At 32.8% G+C, this 12,442-nt stretch overlaps 1 protein-coding gene across 1 annotated transcript; it reads right to left on the bottom strand.

Annotated features, from left to right (window-relative positions):
- Positions 1-4,351: 4,351 nt before the first annotated feature.
- On the bottom strand, positions 4,352-11,301 carry LOC132728008 (arginine--tRNA ligase, cytoplasmic-like; the record flags this gene model as incomplete). The annotated part of the gene is made up of 5 exons (XM_060713609.1): positions 4,352-5,012; positions 6,432-6,679; positions 8,045-8,103; positions 8,596-8,709; positions 11,191-11,301. Coding segments are annotated over 5 exons (642 nt in total), but the record flags the coding sequence as incomplete, so codon positions are not given.
- Between the last annotated feature and the right edge of the window lie 1,141 nt (positions 11,302-12,442).

Genomic DNA, 12,442 nt, shown 5'->3' with positions numbered 1-12,442 from the left:
ACGAAACGTATTGGTGCGATGAAACACAATCACAGAACTTGTGGCTTGTATTCAATTTTATTCAAGACAATTCAAGAAGCAATACTATATATAGTGCCTGGATTCCTTAATGGTTCTTACTGGTTCCTCATACTCTTTTTGCGCGAATTGGAAATATATCTGAAAGCTTGCATGACATGTCTTTAGGCGTTATATGTTATTTCTATGACTAGCCACAAATAAAGATAATTTAATAGAGATTTTAAAATGTTTTGTCGCAATTATTTTCGTCGATCATGGAGCACACATAATTCTTTAATACGATATCTCATTTGTCCAGGACTGCTTGTATTTTACCACACAATATAAACTGTTGTCCTATATACTATTATATGAAATGATTTGATATAATTAAAGAATGATAGGGGACGCATGACATGATATACCGGTTTGCACTAACAATCCTGACTATGCGGGTAAATAAGGCACATATTACGTGACTGTTAAATTATACACGTATATTTGTAGTTAATTAAATACATTATGCTGTAATAATGTAACAAATGAAGACGTCAAATATAACCGCAAGTACATCTATAAGTGTATAATTTATTATTGCATTGCAAATCACTACACGAACTTACTATAAATACTGTCCTTATATAAATGGTTAAAATTACCAACGTCATCTGGCATTTCGACATTATTAACATTTTTTCTCCGTACATTGTGTATTTACTAATTTAGCACGTTTGGTTTTTTTATTTATATCTACATATTTAGATCTACATATATTTATAACTCCTATATTCCCTCAAAAGACCCTGTCACTAGTTACACTAGGCATACGTAAGCTAGTGATGATCGAAGATCGTTGACTGTTCACCACTCTGGGTGGTGAACCCGCTTGCAACTTCAGATTCTTTCTTTTGATGAAGCTGTCTAATTAGCTCATTTATGTTACTGAATGTCGGTGGTTCTACTAACATGCCCGCTCGTGCCCGTGGAGACGGGCCGATTTTACGGGAAAATGTCTCGGCTGTGTCACGTGATAAGGCTTTATGTCGATTTTTTCTCTACTTTTCTCAATATAGACTTAAATCATATTAATTATATTATACGAATGGATGTTTAATGACCGAAAAAATGCACGCGTGTTTTTGTTCTGCCAGTGTTATTTGGCCAGTTATAGACAGACTGCAAATTACGCTGTAATGGAATTTGTAATAATTATAGCTAATGTCCAAGTCCTTGTTCATTTGTTGTTTTTACATGTAAATATATTAGCATGCTGCATGATGATCAGATCGAAAGTCGTATATTTTACCTTTTTCGTCTTGTTACACAAACACGCTAATGAGCTGGCTTCGTAATTCACGATATAAAGGTGATTTTCTGTCCATTGGGAGAAATTAATTGCAAGTCTTTGTCCTAAAAACATTTAAGATTTGTTATTCTGTGACTAGAGCTAATTATTGAAGAATTGTCTTAAAGTTCGTCCGCAATCGCTAATTAATGTTGCCCATGACCTTGAACAAAGTATCTCCAAAGGAAAAGACCACCTAATGTTTCCACCAGAGTGTATCCACAAACCAAATATAAAATTTATCAGTCAATAAAACAAGAGGGTCATAATGTCTAAAGATAGCTTCAAATCGAAATGGTCACAATTTTTATTTTTTTAATGTTAAAGGCCGTAATGAAGTCACACTGGGTATATCATTTTTACCCAAACTGCAAAATTTTTAAAAATATTTGCAGATGTCAGCTATGAAATGCTTCTTGACATTGTATTTGTTTTACCATGTAAACCTATATAAACTGGAGCAATAACCCATTTTGACCACAGGGGCATGATTGCGAGGTGATGCTACATGCCAAATATCTAAACTCTGTGCATTGTACTTTAAAGAGATTTAAAAGATATTTTTGCTATACAAGTCAATGCAAACTAAGTGACCCCAAGGGTGTTGCCATTTTGACCTCAGGGGTATGACCTAAAATAACTTTTGTAGATGTTCATTAGGCAATGTACATACCAAATATCCAAGCTCTTGGGGTTATACAACCCGTTTCTCTTTTTTTTGGTTGGATTTTACGTCGCACCCGTCATATGGCGACTTTACAGCTTTTCTGGTGGAGGAAGACATATTATATTCAGGCACAAATGGGTACCTGAGTAGAACCACGGAACGTCCATAAGTTAGCTGGATAGGTTTCTCACATGTAGAATCTGACGATTTCGTGGCTGGAACATACAGCGGTTAGAAGTCAACATTAACCACTCGGCCATGAACGCCCCGTTGTAGTTTCACAAAAGAAGACTGAAATGTATTTTCCTGACCCAAAGGGCGAGGCCAATTTTAACACCAGGGATATGATTTATACAACTTTAATAACTTTTATACAGCATAATGTGATGCTACATGCCAAATATCTAAGCATTGTAGTTGCTTAGCAGACCTTTTAAGATATTTTTACTCAAGTCCATATGAATTAAACGACCCCCGGCACCAAGGGCATGATTTATTTAACTGTTGTAGAAACAAGACTGGAAGTACTTCATGCCAAACATCTTAGCTCTTGACATTGCAGATTTAGATTTTGGACTGACACAGGTGACCTAATCCAAATGACATCTTCATCCTACAAAAAATTAGAGGACCATCAAAGGTATCTACCAACAAAATATGAAAAACATATATTAAGTTAATAATTAAAGGGTGTGTAAGCAAGTGCAAATTCAGAATGACTTCTTTAACAGTGTACTTCCTCTCATTGGGCTCTCTAGGTTTTAGGAGTTACACACCCAACAAACATTATTAAGCATCATTTAGCCAGGTTTTTTTCAAATAGTCAAAGACTTTGATTTAGCAGATAAGTAAAGACACTGTACTTAATTCTTCTCACTGGTCTCTATCACTGTCAGAAGATTCCATGAATTTCCATGTACACTATTTAAATTATTCTCTTGACAACGGTTTGACAAATGAGCCGATTTATGGACTGACAAGGTTGCAACTGTTTAGCTCACCCTTTCACTTTCCTTCCAGGATAAAATTCAAATGACTCTTAAGGTCATAATTTAAGTACACTTGGAAGAATTCCTAATGGTCCATCGCCGGTAACCAATGATAAAGATCATGCTTCCATCCCGATTGATTCATTTTTTCTCTTTTCAAATACCACTCCTACAACCCACATGCAATGTACTTTTCAAACTAGATCAAGATCCATTTAAACAACTTTGGTAGAACTTGAAATAAGGAACATGGCAGGCAAGTTTTGCCAAATTTTGACCCTGTGCTTTCTTGTACAATGTCTCAAACAGTTTGGGACAACCATGATTTTAAATGATGAAAAATATGATAAATATTTAATTTCAATGGGCTAATCTTGCTTAATGCTGGAGAAACCAAAAATAATTAGGGGAAATGATTAGGGATTAGTGCTTGATAGTAAAATAGCCTTGATAATGTAAAATTTTCAGAGTTAATAACAAAAGGACAATTTTTTTCTTTAAATCCATGTTACAGTTATATTGGAGAGTCCTATTATGCTCTCAAAGAAGAGTATAAAATTTCAACTTGTTTCAATAAAATGAAAATAAATGAAAATATCTGATACTAATATAATAATAAGTCGAAAAGGGGGCATAATTCTGTCAAAATGCTTAATACAGTTACCTCCTCCTGTCTTCAGGTTGGGGTTATAATGGTGAACAAGTGTGCAAAGTTCCAAAGCCATATGTCAATGGACTTTGAAAATATTTGAGGTATTACAAAAACTTTAATGTCAATACTAAGTCGAAAAAGGGGCATAATTCTGTCAAAGTGCTTGACACAGTTACCTCCTCCTGTCTACTGGTTGAGGATATAATGGTGAACAAGTGTGCAAAGTTCCAAAGCCATATGTCAATGGACTTTGAAAATATTTGAGGTATTACAAAAACTTTAATGTCAATACTAAGTCGAAAAAGGGGCATAATTCTGTCAAAGTGCTTGATACAGTTACCTCCTCCTGTCTACAAGTTGGGGTTATAATGGTGAACCAGTGTGCAAAGTTCCAAAGCCATATGTCAATGGACTTTGAAAATATTTGAGGTATTACAAAAACTTTAATGTCAATACTAAGTCGAAAAAGGGGCATAATTCTGTCAAAGTGCTTGACACAGTTACCTCCTCCTGTCTACAGGTGGTGAAAAAGTGTGCAAAGTTTCAAAGCCATAAGTCAATGGACTTTGAAAATATTTGAGGTATTACAAAAACTTTAACATAAGTGGTTACGCCGACGCTTGGGTGATTACAATAGCTCTACATGTACTTATTCCTAAAAATGTTTCACTGACATATTATGAAAGAAACAAGTCAAATCTTTTTATTACAGTTTATTTTGCTCTTCAACTTTTTGAAATCCACAAGAAATATGCAAGTCTTCTTTCAAGTTAACAACAGTTTTAGTAATAGTTTTTAAGACTAAATGGAAGTAATAAACTCATACTATAGTATGTTATTTTAGTGGTCTGTGGAGTGATTGCTATGATAATGATTACAAATAATTTAAGGGACTAATTATCTGACTGCCATTTTCTTCTCTTGATATGACATACAATTGTTCATATGTTATATATATGACAAATCTTCACAAATAAATATCATATATATTATACAACTGTTAGGGTATGGATACAACATGATTGATATAATTTATAAGGTATATTTCACCACTTATCACTTTAACATAAGTTTTTTACCATGAAACATATTGGTTATAAACAAAGAAATTATATTTCTCTATTTTCACAAACAAGATTTGTTAAAACTTAATAATTATAAATATATTTTATATCTGTTTTTAGTCTTGAAATACCAATTTTGTGGACTATATGAAAAGCAAATGTAGGAGATGTGATGAAGTTTATGATCACATTTTGGATACTGGGGTTATCCCTAGAATATGAAATCCGCTGCTCATTACACTAGCTGTAGCTTCACATAGTAAGATACGACTCATGTTCACCTTCACTATCTCTCCTGAAATGTAAAATAAAAACAAAGTCCTACAGTGATATCCATAAAGATACCTGTATACTTATAAACCAGGGGAGCTATAACCTGAATGGTAAAGGTGTCCGCCTCTCAACACAGGAATTGTGAGTTCAATCCCGACTGCGATCAAAATATGGTCTGCTCTTACTGACACCAGAAACTGGTAAGTTCAAAGAAGTGGACACAAATAGATATTGTATAAACAAAAAGTGCAATGAGAACCATAGACTGCAAACAACAATTTTATATAAAAACAAGAGTGAATGGCCTTACAATTATGTCATTGTGAAAGACATAAATTTACTTTCGAGTACTTGAAGGTAAATCTTCAGGGTTTGCCTGTATCATCATAATGTGTTAAGCTTCCTTGCTTAATAAGGAAAATATGTTTCTACAACAGATAATGAAAAGATCATTTTTTTTCAGGATCACAATGTATAACTAATGATTTATCTTTGTAGTGCAGACTGACAGACAGAGTTAAGAAGGCAAACCTTATGACTGGTAGAGGACTAACAAGAAATATCATAATAATTATACAATTTTCATTATTTCATACACTCAACTTACTTTGCATCTCTGACAAAATTTTAATGTTAACATTTAGCACTCCAATTTTTACTGGACACTTAACATTAAAAAAATTAAAGGATTGGGTCAGTTTTAAGTGTTAGAGTGAGAACAAGGTTTTCCTTGAATCCTATAGATAACATGACCAATCAAATCACATACAAAAGTTTGTCAAGACTTAAATTCAAACCATTGGACAAATTTTTTAACTAAATTTTTTTTTTATTTGACATATGATGTTAAATACTTGTAGACCTTTAAGACTGTGCATTACAGTAAATATAGTTCAGGGATGACCTTTATGAGGTCATATCAGACTGATATAAATGTTAAATGCATCAGCTTCTGATGGAACTATGAAATGGCAAAATAAATATTTCAATATAAATAATATACTAATATTAATACCAGACACTAAAATAGAATATTCTGTTATGTGATGTGTGGGCACAGAAAGAGGATTATGTTTTTTCCTCAAGTTGTCTGATAGAATCACATATACAATTTTTTCTACTAAGCTCATATAATAAACATATCATGAAATGATAGGAGTTCAATGACACTTGTTAATAAAAGAACTAATTTGTTGTAATTAAAGTGTCTCCGAGAAGGGGAGTAACAACTTCTTTTTAATTTTAGCCATGGGGACATAACAGTAGTTTGATTATCAGCTCTTATCGCTAATTAAGTTTTCAGATATTTTAAGTGAATTAAATAACAGTGCATAACAATTGTAACACATATGGCAACATTGTGGAGATATGACCGCATTTCCATCAAACCCGCAAAACGCTGTATTTATATAAGAAAAATTATTGTAATGAAAGATCTCACCTGTTTTTCTATCTTTCTCAACACAGTAGCATTTATCATAGAACTCTGTAAATGTTGTACACAATTCATAGAGATAGTCACAGAGACTGTGAAGAAGAAGGTCATCCAGACATTTGAGTATAACTTCAGAAAACTGAATTATACATTTGGCTAGGTTCAATTCTTTTTCGTGGTCTAGTTGAACACCATCACTTTGAACAAAAGCCTGAATTTGTTCAGGACTTACTTTAGCTGTCCGAGCTATAGACCTGAAAACATTCATTATCAATAGTTCTGTTATCTAAAGTATACACTTGGAGGCAAACTATCTTACAAGTAATTGGCTTAAAAATAATGATGTATTCATTATTCAAGAGATAGATTATTTTATTATCAAGTCACAAGATGTGTTTAAGGGGGTTTAATCATAGGAGGGGAGCAATAACAAAATGGACTGTGACTTGTCACTATGTTTGTTTGATTGATTGATTGATTAATGTCACAATGACACTGTAAATGTCATATGGTGACTTTCCAGCTTTACTGGTGGAGGAATTCCAGGTACAAGCCTCAGCAGCACCTGAGCAGAACCACCTTTCTCAGATAAATATATCCAAAGTCCCCAGCAGGATTCAAACAGGGGAGAGTGTTACAAGGTCAGTGAGAATAAGATGTAGCCAAAGAGAGATTGATCCCAATCAACTCCAATAAAATTAACTTTTAGATGAGACATTTCGAACAAAGTGAATGTATTCTCTGGAAAACTGAAATCTCTGTATAAGTTGCACTACCCTCTAAAATTACAGAATTAGTAACACTATTTAGAATTTTGTCATGTATATGGACTTCCTGAGGCGACTAATTATAGGTTTATCACAGAAAATGTAACTATATTTGATCATTGAATTTGTAAACATAACAACAACAAGTGCTTCATCTTCAAGCAGGTCATGTCACATACATATGTATAGATACAGAAACCTTGATTTACAACTATCAATTTTGAAACAACTGGCCTTTAAACAGAAATCATTTACTCATCAAGCATGGAATGGACACATAAGAACAAAAACATCTAAACTACAATTTGACTCGTTCTGTTTTAACTACAACGTTTATAGAAAAACTTAAGAAATGCATAACTTAATTTTACAAATATTTCCTTCAAATTCAAAAAAGTAAGAGTATCCCCATTATCATGTAACATTATAACACTTTTTTGTCTTTGCTAACAAAATATCATGTAATCAGTTCATGTGGCATCTAGCAGTGTACAAGTGCAACAATTTAAAAACATGCTAAATAACACCAATGTAGGTCACTTGGTACATGCCATTTATTTTGGTTAAGACAGTGGGTGTCTCTAAATTTACTTTGTTATAATTGATAACTTAAACATGTCACATGACAGTGTATTGTAATTCAGTGGCTTAACTTGAAATAGTCATTAAAATTTTTTACTTGCCACCAAACTTTAAATTTTTTATTTGCCACCAAACTTTAATGGAAAAAATAAGTGAAGCTTTTTGGCAAGACTTGCTCACTTGTAAATATGAATGGTAAATCAAAATGGTAACACGGAATATTCAATAATTTTGACTTTGATTGGCAGTGAAATGAAAATGTATTCTAACCTTATCCTTGTGTATGCATACAGGAGATAAGCGGCAGTGTTTCCACGGTCATCAAGCATCTGAAATATACGATAAACTAGATGCACATCCAATTTCCCCCAGAGATTGAATTATTCATCCGGGAATAGAGATAATAACAAACAGACTGGCTCCAAAAACATTTAAAGTTTCCTCTTGTATACTGAACAAAACCAATACATCATTTTGTATATAATAACTATAGAAATTCTAATTTCTTTAATATCAAGATGTAAAAAGTGTCACCATTGTTTATAATTTCATTTTTTAAATATTGTTTTAAATTAGCAAGAGAAAAGTTTTCTGGATAGGTAAGAACTATCTTAGCAATATTCAATATCAATCATGTTAAACTACATGAAACATGTTTTTAAACAGTGCTTAATAAATATATGTACTCCAACAAAAAATTAAGACAGATGTATTGATGTTTAAGCAATACTTGTATTGATTTTACTAAGTTTAATAATTCAATGCTGTACTTTTTTTTCAAAATGTGATAAAAACAGTTAAATTAATTTTATATAGCGTACCTTGTCAAACGAGAATACATAATCATGAATCCGGTTATGAGAAAGATCAGCATATTTTATACAGCCATACGCTACAGCCTCTTGTGCTGCCTTTAGCTCCTCTTTAGTCAATTCCTAAAATATAAACAATCATTTTATGGTATAAAGGACAACACATTTACTAAGTGGAGACAGTGGAGACATTTACTGAATGCCATTTACTGAGGGACAACCGTTTACTTAATGCTGAGAACACATTTAACTGAGTGGAGACATTTATTGAATGCAAACAGTTACTGAGAGGAGAGACATTTATAGAAAGATATTTCCTGAATGAAGAACATATTTATTAAGTGTAGACACTGAAACTGATTTAGGAACAACACATTTACTAAGGGACTCAATCAGGGATGGGAGAATATTAACTGAGTTAGAAATTCTTTTACTCAATGAGGGACAATAAACCGAGTGAGAGACTCATTTACTCAATGCTGGACATATAACCTGAGTGAGATACTTTTTTACTCAATGAGGGATAATTAACTGAGTGAGAATCAATTAGGGACTATAAACCAATAGACTGAGTGCAGAGAGACTCAAAGAGGGACAATAGACTGAGCAAGAGACTCATTTACTCAATGCTGGACATATAAAATGAGAAAGATACTTATTTACCCAATGTGGGACAATTAACTGAGTGAGAGACTCATTTAAGGACAATAAACTGAGTGAGAATCAATGAGGGACAACAGAACAATAGACTTAGTGAGAGACTCAAAGAGGGACAATACACTGGGTGAGAAACTCATTTACTCAATGAGGGACAATACTCAATGACGGACACAATAACGGAGACTTAATTAGGGATAATCAACTGAGTGAGAGACTCAATTACTCAATGAAGGACAATAAACTGAGTGAGAGACTTATTTACTCAATGCTGGACATATAAAATGAGTGAGATACTTTTTTACTCAATGAGGGACAATTAACTGAGTGAGAGACTCAATGAGGGACAATTAACTGGGTAAGACTTACTTACTCAATGAGGGACAATTAACTGAGTGAGAGACTCAATGAGGGACAATAAATTAAGTGAGAATCAATGAGGGACAATAGACTATGTGAGAGACTCAAAGAGGGACAATAAAGTGAGTGAGAGACTCGTTTACTCAATGGGGGACAATAAACTAAGTGAGAGACTCATTTACTCAATGAGGGACAATAAACTAAGTGAGAGACTCATTTACTCAATGAGGGACAATAAACTATCATTTTTTGGATGTAATGACTGAAGAATATAGTGTGCAGACCATGGTCGGATGTATCAGTTGATGATGTCTGCAACCCCAATTAAAGATCCAAATCTCAAGAAGGTATTAAAGTATGTTTGTATGTTGTTGTTTTTTTTGAAAAACCAAACTGAAGGAATAAAATTGAAGAATTGAATAAATATTTATGATCAAAATGACACTTTGCATGTTTTATGCAAAATATGACAAAATTTACTATTGTCATTACCATTTTCTAACCATTTATTATCTGAATCAGGGTTATTTCTGTATAATTTGACATCTTGTTGGCAGCATTTGCATTATCAAACTTACATTAATTTACATTGTATACTTGGGCCTTTTTTTCAACATTTAGGGAATTCCACCACAAATGTTGGATTTGGGGTGAAAAAAAAAGTGCTGAAGTCAACATTTGGAATTTTAGAGTAGCAAATAGAAACTACTCTGGCTCAACAAGTTAATAAATAACAGAATAGCTTCTATTGATAGCCTTTATGTGAATATTTTCTTGTAAAAATAATTTCAAGGGATTCCCTTTTGATCACAAATATGTCAAAAATTACCACAGACTGACAATTGGAAATGTTATACATGTACCTCTTAATTAAAAAATGTTATATCAATGGGAATGCCTCCCTTTACCAGTAGTAAGTATATAAGGAAATACAGGCCTGACACTTACAAAAAATTAACTTAATAAAATAGTTTTCAAGTTTTCAAAATAAATAAATCAAAAATCTTAAGGTGAGCTGCTTTAAAGATATCTGCCATGATGAAGAAAATAACAGAAGTCTTCTCCCAATTGGAAAAACCATTACCAGACAAAAATCTTTTCTTCAGTGAGACATTATGTTATTAGCTACAAATTTCCGACTTTCGGTTTACACCATTACAATCAATTACTTTGTTTTGGTTTTTCTTTTTTATTTGTATCTAGATAAGGCAAAATTAACAGAAAAGTTGTCACAGAATTCAGCCACTGGTCTTGTTCTTGACCATAACTATTTTCTTTTCAAAATTGATCCATTTTTCATTAAGGGAGGAATTCAGACAAAGTTTCATAATGAATAATAAATGAAATAATGTGACCTCTGGTGTAATGATCTGAATGTGAATAAATGACAGAAAATGACTGACCTACAAGGTGGGAGGCTACATTTGATTATCAGAATACCTTTGACCACTATAATAATGTTCAACCAGAACTTCAGTACATTAATTATACATCAAACACCACCTGTAGCTTCAAATTGTTAACCTGTACAATAATAGTACTATAAACAGAAATATCACTTGTAATGTAATTGTCAATATCAACTACCTTATCTCTTTCCTTCTCTTTAAGTTTTTGTTCAGCTCGTGCCAGACCCTCATCTAGTAAACCTGCCAGTTGAACTGTTTGACCAGATCGTGTCTTAAACTTCTTTCTGCAAAAATCAAAATTGATTAATTAAATAAAATCGACAACCACTTGTTTCATTCATAATACCCTGTTTTGCATCATTAAATCAAGTATTTTTCATGAATAAAAAGTCCCCCTCCCCAACTTTTTTTTATATTATTTTACAAATATACACAAACATGTACAAAGAACTGACATACTATCTGGAATTTAACCATTAATTAACTCCAGATTTACTGCTAGACTATTACATAGTTACATACATTACACATGCTCTCATATAATCTTTGTTGGTAAAAAAACACAATAACACATAAAACACCTTAGCTCATAAATCTGTTGTACAACATACATAATCCCCTCACTGACAATAACACTAATGCACAAAATATGCAAAAACTTTGTTGTCTTAGAAGCAACCTGAGAATTTCTTTCATACATTTAAAACTTCACAGTAACAAAAGTTGTTGCACAGACATATCCATCTTACAAAAAGGACAATAGAAATGTGTTTTTTTTTAGTATTCATTTAAAATAAATACTGTCTGGGTAAACTTGTAATCCCAGGAATTTGTATTTGACAAAAGAGTTTCAGTAAAAAATGCTTAAAGGTTTTAGGAGTTAAGGAGTGTTATGCAAATCCAGGAATGAATATTATAGCACTATCATTCTTTGAATATTAAAGTCAAGAATTAAGGATAACAAGAGCCCGGTTTGAGCCGGGTGATGCTCCCCGAATAGGTTTTGGACAAAGGAAAGTACACCTCTTGTAGTTTCAGAGTTATGTCCCTGGAAAAAGTTCAAAGTGCAATAATTCCAAAATTAGGAAAGGCAGAGTTACTGTTCTTTCCACTGCACTTCTAATCACTGTTATCTATCAACTTACAAAGTTTCTTGTTGATATCTCTTATGGTTTCCGAGTTATGTTCCGGACAAATTCAAAAAGTAAAAATAAACAAATGGCAATAACTCCAGAATTAGGCAAGGCAGAGTTATGATTCTCGTGCACTGCACATCTACCCATTGAGATACATCTACCTACAAAGTTTCATGTTGATATCTCTTATAGTTTTAGAGTTATGCCCCGGACAAGATTTTTCTATAAGGGGAGATAATTCAAAAATGAGGCTTAACAGAGTTATGGTTCTTTTGCACTGCACTTCTACTCAAT

This window comes from Ruditapes philippinarum, unplaced genomic scaffold, assembly GCF_026571515.1.
Source record: "Ruditapes philippinarum isolate M1 unplaced genomic scaffold, ASM2657151v2 ctg5219_1_1_1_1, whole genome shotgun sequence".
NCBI classification, from domain to species: Eukaryota; Metazoa; Mollusca; class Bivalvia; order Venerida; family Veneridae; genus Ruditapes; species Ruditapes philippinarum.
This window is presented reverse-complemented; position numbering and strand designations above follow the sequence as displayed.